At 33.8% G+C, this 21766-nt stretch overlaps 1 protein-coding gene across 1 annotated transcript in view; it reads left to right on the top strand.

The window, feature by feature from the left end:
* The window catches only part of LOC148281628 (ubiquitin-conjugating enzyme E2 R2), a 155874-nt gene extending 136542 nt beyond the window's left edge, over positions 1-19332 (top strand). Inside the window, exons 3-5 of the mRNA XM_088226394.1 lie at positions 14008-14240; positions 15560-15674; positions 17164-19332. Of these exons, the coding sequence (XP_088082520.1) occupies positions 14008-14240; positions 15560-15674; positions 17164-17280 (465 nt within the window). The 3' untranslated portion in view covers positions 17281-19332. The remainder of the gene's footprint in view (positions 1-14007; positions 14241-15559; positions 15675-17163) is intronic.
* Positions 19333-21766: the final 2434 nt, after the last annotated feature.

The following is a 21766-nucleotide window of genomic DNA, read 5'->3' as shown; positions in this document are numbered from 1 at the left end:
ATTTATATACGGCATTTCTGCCATTTACATATAAAGAGTGCTTAAAAATAAAAATATTTAAAAAAAAATCGAGTATGAAATATTAATATACTCGTACTGTACACATTATTAATTACTTGAAATACATATTTATTTTAAAGAAATTATACAATAACAAAATACATTAATCAATCAAATTATAACTATTCCAACCCAATCTTCTGAAGATGATTTGCTCTTTTTGATAAAAATATGTTGGTCACTTTATTTTTTAAGTAAGACAGAGATAAACTAAATATATCAAAATGTGATGCATATTCATTCCCGGTATTCTGTAATCTAACAATAGGTGAGTTATATTGAGCTACCGTTCGAGAATTTTGACAATAAAATATTGTAGATGTTCTGCTTAATCTAGGTGGTACATAGAATGAAATCAATTTCAGTAGATCAGGGGTATCAAACATTGGTTTTATTATTTTATATAAGGTCCTAAGATCGGTCGATGTTCTTCGTTCTTGCAATTTAGTTAATTTAAGAGAGTCTAAAATTTTGTTATAATTTAATTGATTAGTAGAAAAACCCATCTTGAAATTGATATATCTAAGAAATTTATTCTGAATTCTCTCAATAGAATCTGAGAAAGTGATTTGATAAGGTGACCATATTGGAGAATTATAATCTAGTTGGCTTCTAACTAGAGATGCGTAAAGATATTTTAATGTGTTTATATTATTAAAATATTTTCCGGTTCTAAGTACAAATCCAGATATACGAATATTTGAAGTGATTTTCACAAAAATGGCGCTAAACATAAACAAATATGAAGAAAAAGAAATAAATATGTGTTAAATATATGTGCATTGTTATTATTAGAGCACCCATGATATGTTAATTTGTGCCCTATTTCAAAATTAAAAAATAAATCAAATAAAATAAATAATTAGTGCCACAAGATATTCTTCAGTTTATAAGCGACGTTGCTACTTGACATAAGGCCATAATAATGACAGGTCGTAAGCCCTGTAAATGCTTAGAATTATAAACCCCCTTCTCAAAAACGTTTTCCGTCTCTGTTGCAACAAATTTAGTCACTTAAAAATATTTGATCACTTTGATCTTGATTTTGATCACTTAAAAATATTTGTGAAATCCTTATTGGCGTTAGGAATAAATAAATAAATTCATGCTGATGAGGGCTGAATCTAATTGAAATATTTATGGTCTTGATAAAATCGACCGCACGCCTACGTTTACCCCAAAAAGGCGTGTTCGATAATTTAATAATGAGGAACTTCACCCCTTCGGGAAATTGTTATTAACATTAAATTATACTGCAAAGTTTCTTGAAAATCAAAAAAAATATTTTAAAATAATAACGGACAACTTTGAACGACGTCACTAGTCCATATAAATCAACCAATGATAAGAGAGTTGTGGAAGATTTCCGGTTTACATCCCTCAACGGACCAATCGTCAGAACTGACCGAGAAGAAGCGGAAGAGAACTTAATACGTCACATAAATACGATACATAAAAATTGGAATAAATTATGTATAAAACCACTGAACTTCCTCATTGATGTTTTAATGGGGTATATCTTAATAAAACTTTACTGCTACTACTTCTATCATCAATACATTTTCCTGTAGGGGTAGACTCAGAGGATAAACCGTCATACATGCCTTTCTATTGTGTACTTTGATAATGACCAGTCTTAAAATTTGGTTTTTTCTGATCAATCCACACCTTTCTTGGTCGTCGTCGTCCTACGTTACCATTCATTCTCGCCATAATAGGGAAATATAACTTTGAATTTATTTTTAAAAAAGAAATATCTTCATCGGTGATGCTACAGCGCGTTGTGGGCCGTGGCCTCCACCGGAATCTGTATCCATTCCTCCCTGCACCCTGCGGCTCTTCTCCAGTTCGCCAGGCCGATTGCTCTAATGTTACTTTCAACATTATCCAGCCATCTTCATTTTGGTCTGCCTTCCGAAGTAGTTCCGATTTTTTTTTAGTTCTATTATCATTCATTCTGCGCACATGGCCCAGCCGTTGTAATATTATATTTAAATCAATAAGGGTCAATGAAATACTGTCGAATAAAAAAATAAAAAAATGTACTTATTAGTAGCATAAAAAACATTTTTTAATTTATAATTTTAAAATTTCCGCGAAAACGGTTCATTGTATCGGCCACGCCCCTAATACGTCACGATTTGTTTAAAATTGAAACTTTATTTGTGATCGTTTAAATAGAACATCGCCAAGAATCTCGGCGTCACATTTATCAAGGCCAAACATATCACGTTTTTGTAAAGACATATTTTTTAATAATTTCATTAAAAAAATAAAACAACAGCTTCCTGTCATAATAAACATTAACCGTATTTTGAAAATAAAGATGTATGTATAATATGTGCCTGTGCATATCAATTTATAAATTTTATGTTTTTAATTCTTTTTTTATTAGTGTTGAATTTTCTCAATTTTTCAAATTGTTTAATTTTTCATTTATTGTATTATTTTGTTTTGCATTTTTTGTTTATTTTTAATATTATTTTGTAAACTTGCCAAACACAAGAGCCAGACTCTTTTTTGGCAAGTTCAATCTGAAGTGTTGCATTTTTTAATGTATGTATTGTTTTTTTATGCTAATAAAGGTTTTTATTTTAAAAAAAAAATCTCCTCTATATTCATATTGATTTTGAAAGAACAATTAATTTTTCTAAATCAATTTCACGTGTTTTTATCGGTATTCGTTTCATGATATGTTTTTTCGTTTGTACATATATATTGTCGCTGTATTACTGTCGATATCTTAAATAAATAAACAAAATACAAAACATGACACAACTACAGTCATGTAAAACGAAATTATGGAATTTGATTGATAAGGATGCTTGATAATCAAGTTTAAATTAAGGCTCTCGATGGTCAATAACTACAGTCGTGTAAAACTAAACTATGGAATTCGATTGAAACCTCGTCTCGAAGGTATTCGATAGTATTGACCTCAGAACAGAGCTATTCGGCGGTATTGGACCATCGGTTAATTAAATTAGAACTAATTTCGTGTGGTAATAATAGAACGGGTGTGCAGCGATCTGTGCTGGTCGCTCGCGGTGATTTCGGTAGTTGGAGTTGCCAGTGCCACTTCCCGGCGATATGGCACCTGGCCATGTGGGCTGACCGACCACCGACTGCCGACTGCGGACTGACTGGTGACCCTGACCAACTCGAGGTGTGTAACGCTCGCACCAGCCGATTGCCAAGTGTGGCCAACCTGCGACCGAAGTTGTAACATCGGCAATGCAGACGAACTCACGACGAGTTGAGTTTTCGGATAACAAGGAAATTGAAGGCAAAAAATATTTTCTGATATGCGGTGAAAATTAGAGCATTGTACGGCAAAGTTTCTTGAAAATGTACGAAAAAAATATTTTAATAAAAACGAAACTATTTATTTGAACGACGTCACTAGTTCATATGTATCAACCGATGATGAGAGAGTTGTGGAATATTTCTGGTTTACTTACCGTCAACGGATCAATCGGTAGAACTGACCGAGACGAAATGGCAGAGATCTTGAGACGTCACACGCGGAGTAATTTCAGAAATACAACATACATTTTTTATATTTTTTATTTGGCTTAGTCTATTAACAAATAAAAACATTTGCAAAAACCACTGAACTTCCTTATTGAATTACTTTTTGTTTTATCAATGGCACGGTTCTATGTTTACTTTGAATTTGATCGCCACGCTGTCGTCGATTTTTTTTGGAATTAAACAATACTTCTGAAATCTGTTCATTATTACAATAATTTCCAAATAAACAAACCAGCCGCGTAATATCCGACGGAGAATTGCATATTTCACACATATCATCTCTTAACCTTTAAGTATGGACGTCATTTTTTTAAACACTACCATGGACGTGTAGCCTCACTGGCTCCTATATTTGCATTTTTTTTTGGGAAAAGGATTTAAAATAGCTTCCAAAATAAATACACATAAATGTATAGGTCTATTTTGTTAAAAAAAAGTTTGAATATTATCACTTTTTGTATTAAAAATAAAGTAATATGAAAAAGTCAATAAATATGACGCATTTTTAGGCTATTTTGACTTGAGTTGCATTTTTAGCAATTAAAAGTATCTCTAAACGGCACGGTAAAATTATCGTGGGTTGACATTTATTAGATTCGTTTGTACCTATTTAAATTTCATAATATTAATATTTTAGTTTTTTTTTATAAAACTCCATAGTTAATGCCTTGAACAAAAATATCAATTAAAATGCCTCGGTTAATATGCTATTTAAAAAAAATAAAAATATTAGCGTTCTTATAATTTACCCAAATATTTCAATTTAAGTGATCATTTTCAACGAGTTGTAAATAACTCACTATTATAAAATGGAAATCAAGTTGAGGCAGAGTGGGGTTCGAACCTCGGACCTCCGATCCGCGAGTCCGCAACACTAGCGACTAGCCACGGCACCACAACCCGATTCAAATAATATAGTTAAACTTGACAAAAGAGATTTGAATGATAATTTTATCAAAATCTTTATTTAAATTTAGCGAGTACTCTAGTACTCTTAGGTAAAAATCCTGCAAAAAGAAATCAACCGGGGATTAGTCGGTCTTATGGCGTACTGGTTATTGCGTTTGCCAGGCATTAAATAAATCAATAATTGTAAAACAATAAATATCGATCCACCGTATTGTATTTTATCATGTCGTGTAGATTTTTGCCGTGGTGTGAAATGGGCCAATCATGCGATATCACGCAGTGGGCTCGTGGTCGGCACGCGCACAGCTGTCCAGCCTCCGCGAATGTACGGCAAGCTACTCGAATGTTCCAAAATATACTAATATTCGTAATTGAATTTGTTTCATATAAAAATACATATATATGCACCAAATTTCATAATGTATAGTGAAGTTCGTACCATTGCAGTGTAAATCATAAGCCAAAAATAACGGAAGTAATTCTGTGTTATTAAGAGGAAAAGCCGTCCGACTTTTCTTCGTACAGACGTATTCCCGTATTTTCTCCCTGAATGAAAACATTAAAGCAGTGATTTTTTACACACTACAGATATTTACCATTGGCGTGTCTATTGTTTTGCTTTTTTGATAAATTGTTTCTCATGGGAGCCAGGACTATCCAAAAAGCCATGAAAGCGACCAGTTTTACCTGCCGCCTTCGGGCGTACGATATACAAATATGATACGAGTAAATCATTTTGAAAAACGGAAAAGGTACCGATACAGAAAATTTCGTTATGTTTTGGGCTGCGGAAAATGGGACAGCGAAACCTCGATTTTAGCTAGGTATGATCAGTCCGACGTGCAGTTGTCTTTCGCACAATATCGGGGAGCAATCTGCGAGAGATTGTCAGAAAAACCATATTCAAATACGTACCTTTTTATCCTCTCAATACAAGAAACATTTTGTTCGATTATCTCTGTACGAAATGAGCCAACGTTGAAACCGGACAGCGCATTATGGCCGTGCGATAAAAATATAAGCCCACTCGGAGCGAGGAATCGATTTTGTGACATCACGGTACGAAGTTAAACGGTTTACCACTCAACTCCCAATGCCCCGGCCAAACTATTTCTATACATCTTTGTTACATCTGACATCTGAGTTGTGAATAATTGGACTTCTGTACGTTTAAAAGGCAGGCAGATTGAGGGATCAGGGCTATTTTTTGGCTGGAATTTTATTTTTATTTCTTACTAAGTTTGATTCGATCGCTTTGTTCACTGGTCAATTTGATCGGTGCATGCGACATTTTATACCTGAACGTGCCGTATTCTGTTTGGCATCCGTCAGCTAATCGGGCGATATAAACAACTGGCGAAGGTGATTAATTCCTAAAGTTATTGTCATGTGGCACGTCGCGTCGTGTTGTCTCTCGTCTCTTGTCCCGTGCCCGCACCGTGCGCAGGGTTGCCAACTTATCGACCGAAAATTCGGGAGGTAAAATAATAAAAACAACAACTAAAATCCAAATACAGGTAAACGTCGTTTTACGCCGGGGTTCCGTTCCGAGAGACACAGAGGTGTAAAAAAAATCGGCGTAAATGAATACAAATATTATGGAAGGTATAAGGTTAGGTTCCGTGTCAAAATTCTAAGAACAATCTAACATGTTTATTTAATACATATCCTATATAGTATGTTCAAAGTAAATTATTAATGTATTTAAAAAATATAGTTCGTTGAATTCAAAATAAATAATAATCTATTGATATAAATAATGTTTTTTTATAATAAATACTAACTCACCAGTTCGTCGGTACTAAATTAAATTCTCACACTTTTTTGAAAAAATATCCAATTTCATTTGCTTTGATTGTTGCTTCCTTTTTTGCAGAATCATGGCATAAACTAGAAATATTTTAATATTCTTTTAATTTTAATAATAAAAAAAAATAATAATCATACCTTTTTATTTTTATTAAAAACAAAACGAAAACTAACTCTAAAACAATTTCACACACACGATAGGCTGCTCGCGTACATGGTTATAGAATAAAACAATGTGTAAAAGTGTGCCTGCTATTAGAATCGCGGCGTCTACTGTCAGCCGAACCGGAGAATCCCACGCCTACACCAACCGGCGTAGTTATAAATCGGCGAAAATCGAACCGGCGCAAAACGACGTTACCTGTATCGAGTTTCTAAAAAAAAACAGCTTGTATTTATTTATTAGAATAGTATTGTTAGTGAATAACACGAATAATTGTACTCGCAATCCGAACGACTTTTTGACATAGTTAATTTACTACGCTAAAAACACGCTAAGCTGCGGCGTTTGAGATTGGTATTCATGAATAAACGGAAGATTTTTAAAATTCCTTTCCCACATTTATCTTAGAAATTAAAAAACACATATATTACATTGACCTCTTTTGTTTCGCTCGCCATAAATTTACAAACTTTTGCGACAAATAGTTATCATCCTACATCAATCTTCTTCTTATTCTTCTCGTAGATCTGACGATTTATTCTACTTACACTATTCAGTCTCCCGTGATGAGGCCTAACTATCCTTCCATCGCTTAGGGGGTCTTCCAGGTGGGCGCCGTCCGGAAGGCAATTCTTCGGCTGCTGCGGACACCAGTCTATCGCTGCTCATTCTGTTTATGTTGTCTCCCCAGAATCTTCTACGGGATCTGCTCCAGTGCACCATATCCACGTTCCCCGTATAAAGTCATTTCTGACCCGGTCGCGCAATGTGTTGCCGGCAATCGATCTACAGAATAAGGGATGGGTCTCACACATGTCTTACATATTCTAAATTCCGGGAAATTTTAGCTGCATTCCGCGAGATTGAACAATTTATTAGCCTGTTCCCGGGAGGGTTGGCAACCCCGACCTTACGGAGTACTGCTAGGTGCGGTCCTATAACGGAACGGTGTCATCTGCCGCCAATGCAGAATGAGTACGTGTTATCATGTTTTGTTGTAGCAATATTGTAAGTATTAACGCTTGTCCATCACCGACTAGCAGTATGTAGTATGTAGGTATGTGTTGCGAAATGTGCGCGTTCGCACGCACGCTGAACACGACGCATTGGTACCTAACAACTAACAACTAACCTGACCTAACTATATAATACTGCCCCAGTACGTGCGGCGCGGCGGCGTGGCGCGGCGTGGCGCGGCGTGGCGGCAAACTTGTCCGATAATGAGGAATTTCAGTGGTTTTTGGTGGCCAACTTCTGACGTGCAGTATACAAATATTAAAAAAAAAAAAAAAACGCGACGACATAAGGTTTCTTTCCGATGCTCTTTCTTTCTTCTTCTTCTTGCGGTGCCTTGTCAGGTCCCCTGACGTTGGCGATCACTACAGCGAAAGCATCTCGGTCCTGCGCTACTCTTGTATTCCGCAGCCAGGACAAATGCTTATTGGATATACTTGAATTTCAAAACATTTAAGTTTTTAAAAAAAACATTTAATTGAATGAATCGGATTTAACCTACTCAAGATTTATATTTATTGTTGAAAGGCATATTTAAAAGTCACATACTAACTAAATAAATTATACAAAACATACTATAAAAAATATTTATAAAAATTGAATAAATATAAAAAGAGGGTGCATAATATAATTCTACAATGACTACAAGGAGTAAGCAGCAATCAGGTGAAATAAATCATTATATGATTGAATACATTGATAAAAAATTTGAATCACTAAAGAATGATATTTTATTGAAGCTTAATGAGCAGGGAGAAAAAAGTAATAAAAATTTTGAATCATTAAATAAAACCATTAAAGATATGGAAAGCTCAATAAATTATTTATCTGGGGAGGTCGAGGCGACTAAAGACAGCGTTAAAAAGAATAATACTAAAATAAAATTAATGGAAGCAAAAATTGAAAACTTGATTGATAAATGCAATGTTCTGGAACTTCATCAGCAACGACGAGAGCAGTGGGACAGGGCTTCCAATGTTGAAATAAGTGGAGTGCCTTTTGACAGAAATGAGAATTTAATACACACATTCTCTAAGATTGCAGAAAAAATTGGAGTTAATATCAAAAAAGAAGAAATTACGTCTATTCACCGTGTTCAACCTTGGCCAACGGCAGGATCCAGTGCTCGCGATAAACCTAATATCATAATACGTTTGATCAGAAGAGAACTTAAGGACACGATTATAACTGCAGCACGCAGACATAAAAAATTGTTATCCGCGGACGTTGGAATATCTGGAGAAGCAAGCCGGATTTTCATTAACGAGCATCTTACACCCGCAAACAAGCTTTTACTGCGTAAAGCGAGGCAGTTGAAAATAGATAAAGAGTACGCATTCCTTTGGGTAAAAAATGGCAACATATTCCTTAGGAAAAATGAAGGATCACCCATATCCAAAATCTCATCAGACGCTGATCTTGAAAAAATAATATGACTTTTGAAGCAGCTGACTAGTGTTATTTCTTGTTTTCCTTATTTTTTGTTTTTACCTTTTCTTTGTACTATTTTCAACTTTTTTAATGTGTATAATTTAGCGAACTACTTGCCTTTAGTGACTGCATTGATATATAGAGACTCATTTTACAGGTGCGTCCAATATAATTTAAATCAATTTTACTGGTGTATTTTAAGTTTTTTGTTTAATAGGTTGAAATATTTTAATATTCTCAGGCGCTAATCCCATAAATAGTCTATCTATTAACTACCAAAACGTACGCGGCATTCGCTCCAAAACTCATGATTTTTTAAATAACGTCTTGATTAATGATTATGATATGATTTTTTTATCTGAAACATGGCTCCTTCCAAGTATCAATGATAGCGAAATTTTTGATAGTAGATATAACGTATTTCGAAGAGACCGTGATTATGAGAAAACACAACAGACTCTCGGTGGAGGCGTGCTTATAGCTGTCAAAAAAATGTTTTGTAGTTCTGTAGTAGATTCTTGGGACCTAACGGCGGAAGTTATTTGGATTAAAGTAAACACAATCACACATCACAAAACCTTAAATATGTTCTGTTCCTACTTTCCTCATGGAAATTCACATTTGCGAGTGATATCCGAGTTTTTTGACAAAGTTTCCGATACACTCTTAACGTCTCCTAATGAAATTTTCCTGATTATTGGTGATTTCAATATATCTAATGCTGCCTGGCTTTCGAATCCCAGTTTTACTCACTGCACCCTCGATCCTAAGGATGATCCACTTAGCAAGTCTCTATGTAATTTTATGTCATTTAATAACTTCTACCAGTTCAATTCGCATGCCAATACTCGTGGCCGTATTCTAGATCTAGTTATCTCCAACTTTGACTGCGTAGTCACCGAATGTGTATCCCCATTAACACTGGAAGACGCCCATCATAAGACTCTTGTAATTTTGCTCAATTTACAATTTAAAATTCTTCCCGATAATCAACGATTTGTTCGTTTATTTCATAAGGCAAACTACGATGATGTTTGTGCCCATTTAGATGATATTAATTGGTTCGATACTTTGTCTAATCTGAACATGGAAGACGCAACCCAGCAATTTTACGTTGTTCTAAATGGAGTTATAAACAATTTTGTTCCCAAGCGTCTCACAAATAATAATTGCCGATATCCTCCATGGTACACTCGACCGCTAATTAAGTTAATTTCAGAAAAAAAAAAATTTCACAAAAAATGGAAAAAGTACTCTCAAGCATCTGATTATCATACTTTTTCTTTGCTGAGGGAAAGACAAAAACGCACGAATAAGGAATGTTACCTACATTTTATCACAACTGCTGAATATAACATTAACCGAGAACCTAAACTTTTCTGGTCTTTTGTCAAGTCCAAGCGAGCTGGGTGTGATGTGCCTCTTCAAATGTCCTACAAAGATAATTTGGTAATTGGCGGTCAGAATATTTGTAATGCTTTTGCGGAATATTTCCATTCTGAATTTTTGGAAACTAATGCATCTAGTTGTAGTGTTCCTGCCGAAGAAAATAGTTTAATTGATCTTAATGCTATAGAAATAAATGAGTCATTGGTAACAAAATATCTCAAAAAACTTAAAGTCAGCAAAGGTGCTGGCTTTGATGGCATACACCCTTTTTTTATTTCTAAATGTATTAAACAGCTTGCGCGTCCTCTTACTTATCTTTTTCAAGTATCAATAAAGGAAGGCACGTTTCCTGAAATATGGAAAAAGGCAAATATTACACCTGTGCATAAAAAGGGAAATAAGAGTCTTGTAGTAAATTATCGACCCATTTCTCTTCTTCCCATTTTTAGTAAAATCCTTGAAAATATAGTAACCGATCAGCTCTTCGATGTTATAAAACCACATATTAATCCCAATCAACATGGATTCTATAAGAAACGGTCAGTTGAATCAAATCTTTGTGAATTTACCGATATTGTTTTGAATGCAATGGATGCAGGTTTTCAGGTAGACGTTTTATATACGGATTATTCAAAGGCTTTCGATAAAATAAGTCATTCGGTCTTACTTCGCAAGCTTTGGAACATTGGTATACGAGGGAATCTGTATCGTTGGATATGTTCCTACATTAGTAACCGCAGTCAATCGGTCTCACTCAAGGGATTTAATTCATCATTTAAACCAATCCCATCAGGTGTCCCTCAAGGTTCGCATCTTGGACCCTTATTTTTTATTATTTATATCAATGATATAAGTTTATGCATTCAAAACTCAAATTTTTTGCTATACGCTGATGACAATAAAGTATTTAAAATTGTGTCTTCAATAAATGATTGCGAAGTTCTTCAAGCTGACTTAGATAGAATCTGTTGCTATTGCAAGGACAATCAGTTATTATTGAATTCTGATAAATGTCTTGTCATGTCATTTACTCGAAAGAAAAAAAGTATACTATTTGACTACAAACTATCTGGGAAAATTGTCAATCGTTCAATGAAAGCAAGAGATTTGGGTGTACTGATGGATGATAAGCTTTTATTTAGAGATCACATAAATACAATAGTAGATAAGGCGTACAGACTTCTAGGGTTTATCTTACGAATCTCCAAGCCATTCTCATCACCAAATACATTAAAACTTCTTTACTATACTTATGTGCGAAGTCAACTCGAATTCGCTTCATTAGTATGGTCCCCTCAATATAATGTATATATTAATCAAATTGAAAACATTCAAAAGAAATTTATAAGGAGCCTGGAATATCGTTTTGGTAACATTGAAAATGATTACGGCGCATCTTTGATCAATTTTAATATAGAATCACTACAAAAAAGGCGCCTTAGATATGATTTAATTTTTCTTTTCAAAATTCTCAATAACATAGTTGATTCGCCGTATCTTTTACAAAATATTGGTTTCCGTTGTCCTCTTCGCTATACTAGATTAAATTCCCTTTTTTATGTACCAACTTATAAAAACAATTATACCTCGAATTCATTCATTAGACGTACCTGTAGAAATTATAACGGACTCAGTATTGATGTAGACATTTTTAACTGCACGTTGCATTTGTACAGAAAATTTCTTCATGGGGTCGATTATTTGGGATAGTTGCTGAATGTACATCTTGAGTGGTTTATGCTATGTATATGTGCCGCATGTAGTGTATATGTTTGTGTATGTTTTATATGTGCGTTCATGTGTGTGCGTGGATGGCTCGGAGTGTGCATTCGGTATTTTTATTTATTTTAATTTATTACCTCCATGGAAAACGCAAATGTCAACAATTATCCTTTTTTCACTTAAAATTCTTTATTTTTTCTTATTTATTTTTTATTTTTTGTCACATTTAATGTTTATATCTTTTTAATTTATGAAAACTTAATTGGTCTTTTTATGTTAAAAAATTGTTGTTTTTAGTACTTATTTTGTATGACTGTATGTTTTCTAAATAAAAAAAAATAAAAAAATATACTCCCCATAGTGATTCCTGGGAAAAGATGGCCAGAGTAGTTTCCCGTTGCCTTCTCTGGTGGATTTTTCTATCGGGGTTACCTTCTCTTAGCTGGATAGTTCTGGTTTGGAGACGCCAGAAACTCTCCTTTCATCCTCTTGCTATCTGCTGTAATTACACCGTTATGAGTGTGATCCCATTGTCCAGGGTTCGCGACGTGGACGCTAACGAGTAGGACTAGTCAGTAGTGTTTCCTGTGGAATGCAACTGGGCATTCGCAGCATTTTATAAAATCACACCCTCCAGCAAGATGTGACTCACTGTGACCCTACAGCCAGTTTGAACCCCTTTCTTTAAAAAAGTCAAAATTGGTTCAGTTTTAAGGTGCGGAAAATGCAAATACGAAACTTCAATTTTGTCTATTTTAGCTGGGCATAATCAGTCCGACGTGCAGTTGCCTTTTTCGCACAGTATTCGGGTAGGCGTATAGCTATATTCAAATACCTATTCGTCAAACCTCTCTCTGCCACATATACTCTGGGACGTACGTACCATACCACAAATAAGATAAAATACTGTAAATATTTATATGTTCACGTGTTTTATTGGTTTAAAAAAATGTTCGTATGATTCGTAAGTTAATTATTTATATAATACTCTCATGCGTGAATATGATCTACTAAAATATGACAATGTAGCAGTCATGAGTCACGGACCACAAGAGTGGAGAGTACAATCAACTCGCCTACAAGTTAGTGGGACAGTCGGCGAAATCAACATCTCTGTCCCTCCTACACTCGTTTGCCAAAAAACGGCATTTTGAAGTTTACCTGAATTGTGTTTATATTCATGTAAATAACAGTATTAACTAACTGTAAACGAAATTTATGCTTACATTACTAAAAACCACATGTTTCATAAGTTTGATTTTATAGAAAATACAAACTGGAAATTTTGAAGACAGTTTGAATTCAGCTTAATTTATTGCAACAGAGAGGGAAAACATCCTGAGAAGGAAATATAGAACTCTTCCATTACCGAAACCTTTATCACGTGGATGAGATTCATCCGACTGAAACAATTCACCCACTAGGAAATGCCTGAAAACATTTTTTTATACTTCTTGTACTAGTTAGTTTAATCAACAATGTTTTGAGCAGCTCTTTTACTTCACAAAAGTCGACATATGGACGAGTCCATATTCTCAACCAATTTAGATCTAAATAACTCTAAGATTTTTACTTGAGAGCAGCCATCGAGTAAAAAACACTCATCTGGGGTTCTCGTTCTATTTCACACAGAACCGTATTCTTTATCCCACTGGACACTCAGTAAAATGCATCGGAAGTTTGCCATTTACGAAGAAATCTGTCGAAACAAGCCCTGTGTTTAGAGATATTTCAATTTAAAGTTATCCATAATAGGCTTTTAGAAAGTTTTGTTATCATTTTGTCAAATTGCCGACAATCCCGGTCAGTGAAGAGTTTACTTCCCTCTTTTTTTCTTATTACATATTTCTGGATGCCGTGGCTACCAGATTACAGAGAGCAATTTTTCCTAGTATGTGGGCGAGACTCGGCCCTCAGTTGCGGTGTGTGGTGGGCGAGCTGTATCCGTAATAATAATAATAATGTGTGTTTTCCAGAACGGCGACCTGTGCATCTCCATCTTGCACCCGCCTGTGGACGACCCGCAGAGCGGCGAGCTGCCGTGCGAGCGTTGGAACCCCACGCAGAACGTGCGCACCATCCTGTTGTCCGTCATATCGCTGCTCAACGAGCCCAACACCTTCAGCCCGGCCAACGTGGATGCCTCCGTCATGTACCGGCGCTGGAGGGACACCAAGGGCAAGGACAAGGAGTACGAGAACATCATCAGGTGGGCCCATTACTCACTATTGTCTTTTTATTATTACTAAAATCTGCTGCGCCATCCTGCTGTCCGTCATATATCGTTGCTCGACTATCCCAATACCTTCAGTCCGGCCGACGCGGACGCCTCTATCATGACCGCTATGCCCCGTCCCGTTTTTATTCCCTCGAATGAAAAGAGAAATGATTGAACAGTATTTTGCCAATGTCGCTTATGTGAAGAAGACGAATTTAAAAAATGTTTCCAACAAGAAGATTGCACATGTGCATTAGCTCCAACGGAGAGTATTTTCAAAGTGATCATAGATTTTTTATTAAATACATGTATATATTTTTTTAAATATTAGTTTGGTTTCTTTTGGTTACCCCCCTCGTATATATATTGAGGGGCACTGACAGTGATAGGAACAATCCACAAAGTAATAAGGCTGTATTGCTTATAGAGCCGCCCATACGGAGAAAAAACATTCTAGGATTATCGATCACGAAGATAGCTACAGTTTGCAGCGAAACAACGGGCCGCAGGTACTCGGTTGAGAATTGCAAACACAGCGACGAAATCGTTACACATCTGTTAACCAAACCAAAAATTTGCTACGCTTTTGTTCTAAACAACAGATCGAAATGGCATCTCTATAAGCGGGTCACGCATTATTACCCTGAAGTACAATCACACAATCCAAAAATACATTTTGAATGTTGTCAACAGATTGACCTATCCACGGCATGCACCGACTTTGTAGTTAAGATACTATGTATCGGTGATGATAGATAATAAATAAAAGTTTGTCTGCGTGTTTCTAATACAGTAAAAAACGAAGGAAATTATCATTAAAGAATCCTTAATAAGTAATTAATAAAACAATTATACCAATTGAAAAATGAAACTTCCCACACATTTTAAACTTGATGAAATGTTTGTATTTAGCCTTTATGAATTTCTTGTGTTCTTAACCAAATTTGTTTAAATACTCTGTATAATAAATAAGTATTTTTGTTTTTTTAGTTCTCGTAGGATTACACTTTTTTACTTCGTACTTCGTATCTCTGGATTCAACGTTGTACCTTGGTCACCATTACCATATTAACTATGGATGATAATAAACTCGATTATATTATATCTGTTTTCCTGCAATGTTGATAAATGTTTCCAAAATATTCTTCGATAAATAGGAAGATCTAGCCATACAACTTATCATTTATTATCATCACATATTTTAATCTTCACATATTTTAAGGTCTATAGTAACCCTGTTCCCATTTTCTAACAAACTTTAGGGACAGATATTTAGTCATTTATTCTGAGATTATTTGTATAATTTGTAGGAAGCAAGCGCAAGTAGCTAAAGCCGAAGCTGACAAAGAAGGAATCGTTGTACCGTTAACATTAGAAGATTACTGTATCAAAACCAAAGTCAAGCCGCAAACGCAAGAACCACAGGTATGTGTTCAGTAATCCATTATTACAAATTAGCTCATTGCGCAACAAAGGTGAAACTAAGGTTATGTTATTTTCTATGATTCTTGGTGGTTTTACATCCTAAAATAATATCGTACAGAGTTCAATTGTCGTACCGCGGCAGTGTGCAGTGTGCAGGCTCCCGATTAGAGGCTCGAGATTCATTCTTCTGCCATAATTTGATTCTCAATTTTTCAAACATTTTTTTATTCCTAATTGAAAATAACCACAATGGTAAATAATACTAAGATTATATAATTTTGTGATGGCCTAGTTGTACCAAAATTTTAAAATAAATATGTACAACGTACATTGGATTATATTGTTCCAAAAATATTTCATATGTTTCTCCTTGACTTGAAAACATGTCATAATAAAAATAAAATTATGTTTTTACTATGAAAGTGGTTAGTAGACAGGACATTTCTATACTGATTTATTATTTTTGTAAAACATTCTTTAACTCAGTTTTTTTGTCTGTCATTGAATACATTTTTGTTATTTTCTTAGGTTAACCTTTTTTTTATGTCTTTCTTATTTTATTTACATTTTTAAGATCTTAATTTTAATAGGTGCTTTTAATTTTTAAATTTTTTCTGTAGAAATGAATTGAAATTTTCGATTTACTTTGCTTTATTTTTTATCTTGTTTTGATTACATTTATGAGCACACACTATTTACATATATTTTTTCCTATTTTTAAAATATATTAATGTAAATGAACATTCTTTAATTTTAATTATATTAATATTTTTCTCTATTTTCCTACTTTAAAAAAAAAAATTTTTAACCATTTTATCTGGTTTCGTTGAGTTTTTTCTTTTCTATCTTCTTAATAATATTTTTAAATTTTCAAAGCGTCAAAAACAAAATAATATATGTTCATTATTTTATATGTATACAGTATTATGTCTGCACTCTTTTATTTGATTCTTAATTAAAACTAATATCTAAGTACCCGATGACAAACTATTATTTAATATAAAGTTTATATTTGAAGCACTAACTTTGTGGTTATTCATTATAATAAAATAAATAAAACAAGATAGTTGTTTTATTTATTTTATCATAATGAATTTTTTATTTAGTTGTTTTATTTATTTTATTATTATTTAATAGTTTATCGGGAAAAAATATGTTATGATACTTTGTTTTCTTAAAAAAAAAAAATCTCACTACAAAAAAATAAATAACATATTGAAATTTCTCAAACAATAATGAAAGAATTAAAAAAAATAGTAACTGAAAATGAACGCAACAAAATTTAAATTAACGAGCTTAAAATTAATAATTAATAACGAATACAAAGCTTTGATTGAAACAATTGGTAATATCTATCTGTTGATGTATACTCCATTAAAACTCTCTTATTTATATGTTTAACAGAGAGAATTTAACACTTTAATCTAGTGTGAATTTCTTACCGGCTGGTTATGGCTTGAATTTAATGAAAGAAATTATTTGTTTCCAGCTCGACATGACAGATTTCTACGACGACGATTACGATCTGGACACGGACGAGGACGAGCAGTCGGGAGCGGACTCCGACTATCAGGACGGGGACGACAGCGGGAACGGAGAGTCGTGAACTCCACCCGCCGCGCCCTCTGTCCAGTCTTTCCGCCTGGTTGTTTCTCAGTTAATATGTCATTTTGGCACACGGGTGCTCCTATTCCCACCCCAAAGTTTCAAAAGTAAGCCTCGTTAATTAGCTTATTTAGTATTTTGAAGACCTCTCACATTGTTGACAAATCACCCGTTTGCCAGGCGTCCTGTTTCTAGAGTTACACCATCCAAGTTTGTGCATTTCCGTGTATCGGCGACGATACCGGCGGTAGCGTTACCGCTCCGAGTATCCAGAGATAATGTCACTTACAAAACTAGGTTATTTTTGTCGTTTTAAGATCCTTCGGTTGGCGGCGCCCATTCTGAGTTTTGTCCGGTTCGGTGTTGTGAAGTGGTGAAACTATGGGATCGGCGGCGAGTAAAGGAGCAGCTGCGATACGGACGCTTTGTAATTATATAATGCGTTAGAATTTGTGAATGTGTCAGTTTCGGGAGTAGTACGCTCGCCCGTACTGCTCACCCGCACCCGGTACCTGTGAGGGGTCGCATGTCTTATTATTAAGATGTTCATTTTGTATAATCTTCACTGTGGTATTCATTCCTTTATTGTTGGATAAATTATTATATCGTCGAGTTTCTTATTATTACCTGACTGCTCTCGCTAATCTTTACTCGATTCTCAATTAGCGCATCCCGTTCCAGTGTTTCTGAATCCTAATTCAATTATCTTTGTTATATTCGACTTCTGTGTCTTATTAAAATTAATTTTAAATGATTTTCCTTATTCTATTGTTTTATTTAGTCTTCCTCTTTTATTTTTTAAAATTGAATTTAACAACTGTTTTAAATTATGCAATACGAAGACATACTTGTATTATTTTTAATAATATGTTCCGCATGAACAATGGATAAATGATATATGTGCATATATTGATCAATGTTTAATGTTTTTGCTCAATTTTTCAATTTTGTCTCATTTGTTGATTTTAATTTCTTTCGTAAAAATTACGCTTCTCTAGAATGAGTGTTGGGGAAGTAAAGTTGTAGTTTTTATGTATGTTTTAAAAAATATTCAATGTATCTTTGCACTAGTAGTATGTATTGTTACATGATTATATAAATGTCTGTCTAAAATAAAAATACATAATATCCCGTCTACTTTACCGAGAACTATAATTGTATTTTTTTAAATTTCAAACTATACGTATAATATAAATGTAGATATTGAATAGTCAGTGCTGATAATTGCAATTAGTGCGCTAGATACAGTGTCTAAAGAGGAAAGCCTCAGGATCCATAAACCCAGTTTGCGTTCTGATGTTGGCTTTAATTTCCGCCGAAGATGTGCACGTGTATTTTGTATTGATATGATCTTAATTACCGAGTGTTTTTTATAAATATTATTTTACTATCATTTAGGAGTTATTTTAATTATAATTTTAAGTAGGAAAATATTCTGAGCAACCATCAGAAGAAAATTTAATATCTATAAAATTATCGCTCGCTGTTCGGTACTTATTTTATGAAACTTTTTGTTCAACTGGTATTGTGATCTGTACTTTAATGAAAAGGTTTTAAATTTGTCAGAACTTGCGTTTGGAGTCTGGTAGGTAATAATACGATAAAGTAAATTAAAGTTAGAGCTATATTTTTTAAAAGATTTCCTAGACTGTGTAAGATGTGTGCATCGTACGGAGCGTGTGGTTAAGTTAAGGCTTCTAATAGGTGAAAGCGATCTCTAAACTCGTTATACTAAACAAATTAAAATTCTGCTTTTGGAACCTTATTCTGTCATTTGAAATTGAGAGTTTTGGCTATGATATTGTTTAGTCGTAAGGGCAGAATAGTAAAGAAAAAACAAGGAAATAATATAAAAATAAATAATAATAAAAAACAAAAAAAAAAATTGACTATGTAAATAAAGAATGATATTCTTCAGTTTAATTTATTTTCAGTGAAAAATAATTCTTAACATTACAGGATTATATTTTTAGGAAAAATGTGTAATTATATGGATATATTATTATGTATGTCATTTCCTGTCATTTTCAGAATACATGCATAGTTTTGAGGACTGGTTTTTTGTATTTCATTCCCCCGATCCTCCCATGCTTATCAGTAATTAAAACTTATAAGTGATTATTCGACAGCCAAATAATTGGATGGTCACATCTTTTCACTGTGGCGTGTCTAAACTCGCCATTTTGCAAGAGAGTAAAAACAAACTTAAAAAAAATAAAAAAATGATTAATACTTTCAACATTATAATGCCCTTTGTTTTTTGTAGTATTTGCTTATTTGGCTATTAAAATATGAGAAGAACACATCAGCATCATAGTTACTGCAGTTGTCTTCTCAAAATTTTATTCAATTGATTTTTAAAAAAACTAAAGTTTGTGGTTTATCTCACTCAAAAAATCATAGAGATATGTGAGTGTTCTCTAAAGAGGAAAAAAGATGTGGTAGAAACTGGATTTATAACTCACAACATCCAAATTTAGACTTACGACAGTGTTCTTCTGGGTGTGATTTTGTGTATGGAGCCAAACGCAATAACTAAATTCCAATCTATGTCAATTTAAAATGTAAATTTTGCGCTCTGAGCATTTATTTACTTTGAAAGTCCCCTCAACTTACTCGGATCAATTTTAGAATGGCATAATGTGACCTTTTTTCAGATATGCACTTTGCAAAAAGAACTTTGATAATGAGTGGATTATTACTTTTTAATTCTTTTCAAATATTCATGTTTATGTGTTTATGTAATAAACGCCCAGAGGGCTCTTACAATATACAGTTAAAAGTATATAAAGCATTATAGAAAATAACATAAAATATAATCATAACTATTACACTAAACATGTAATTAATTCTAAAAAAAAGAAAGAAAGAAGAAAGAAACAGGAAATAAAGGGAAGATGAGTAGAGAAATACATTAAAAAGAGGAGAATTGAAGGGATGACCATTCGATGGATAGGATAGCTGATTTGATTGCAGCAGGAGTGATGTGGAGCAAGTCCAAGTGTTCTTAAAAGGTTAACATTTTTTAGAATTTACATTTATTGTTTTCAATGCCCCGATCAACATCAGTGCACCTCAGTGTATGACGAGTTTTCTGTGGTTTCCTCGTCCTCTGAGCAAATGCGGAGAGGCTCCTAAAACAGGCCACGGCCGAAACCTCCCATCCGATCCCTACATAATACTCGTATATCAACCAAATAACTAAACAAAGTTTTTAATTGAAGTAAATTTAATAGAATATTTTTTTTATTTTAAAGTAAACAAATAAATAACTATCCCTTTGAAGTAAATATAAACCTTTACATTACAAGCAAGGTGAAAGAATGACGCAACTCACATATTAAAAAATATAAAAAAGTATATGAAGTGGGCTGTGGGCGTAATATACTATTGGGCCCTTTTTCAGAAAAATCTGCTTAATTTTTTATAAACAATAATTAAAACGTAGAGACAGGTTGTGGTCCCGTGGCTAGTGTCGCGGTCCTGGATTAGGAGGTCCGAGGTTCAAATTGCTCTCTACCACAATTTGTTTACCTTCTTCTAACATGGTTATTTACGAATGAAATATAATGCCACCAAAATTAAAATATTTTAGTAAATCATGAGAATGTGAATATTTCTTTTTATTGAAAAACAAACAAAATATTGGGCATAAACAAACAAAATAAATATAAAGTTTAGACAAAGTGGAAATTTCAATAGGACAATGCCGATCAAAGAACATTATAAAATCGTTATGCATATTCTGAATTCGATTCTCGACTGTGCCGACTCCGAGTGATGCTGACCATTGGATCTATTTAATTCATAAGGGGTAATCATTTTAATGCCAGTATATCATTTTCTTGTAAAAAAGTTAATTAATCATAAGATTTAGGTTTGTTTACTGATCTAAAACTAATATAAAATGAGTAAATCCTTATCATCATCATTCTCCTTTGGATTAAGGAGGAGAGCAGCCGTCGAGTTGAAAGCACTCGTCCAGGGTACTAGTTCTATTTCACACACAATAATATTCTTCATTTGCCTGGACACAGAGGAATATATTATGAACTAATTATATTATATTCATAACTGCGGAATTAAAAAATATACATGAATAAATCAGTTCTTTATTACCTGAGAAATTTTACAGTACTTTCACTATTTTGATAATGTTACTAATTCAAATTACCCACTAATGCATCAATACAATATGCCAAATTAATTTATAAAATACTATAAATTAATTAAGCATATTGTAATAGTCATGAGCCCAAATTGAGCCCATGAGGTCATGTAAAACGAATGGACGATGAAAGAATGGTAAAACAAGTATATATGGCAAAAATGAACAGTAACGTGAGACGAGGACCACCAAAGAAGACGTGGCATGATCAGATAAACCAAAATCTTAAGTCTGGTCGTGTCAAAAGATTTATTGATAAGGACTCCTGCAAAACTATTTACAAAGCAATTATTGAACCACACGTTAACTACTGTAGTAG

This window comes from Micrasema longulum, unplaced genomic scaffold (genome assembly GCF_059751315.1).
Source record: "Micrasema longulum isolate JH-2025_06_02 unplaced genomic scaffold, ASM5975131v1 h1tg000429l, whole genome shotgun sequence".
NCBI lineage: Eukaryota > Metazoa > Arthropoda > Insecta > Trichoptera > Brachycentridae > Micrasema > Micrasema longulum.
The sequence above is the reverse complement of the archived record's forward strand: the minus strand, read 5'-3'. Positions and strand labels throughout refer to the sequence as shown.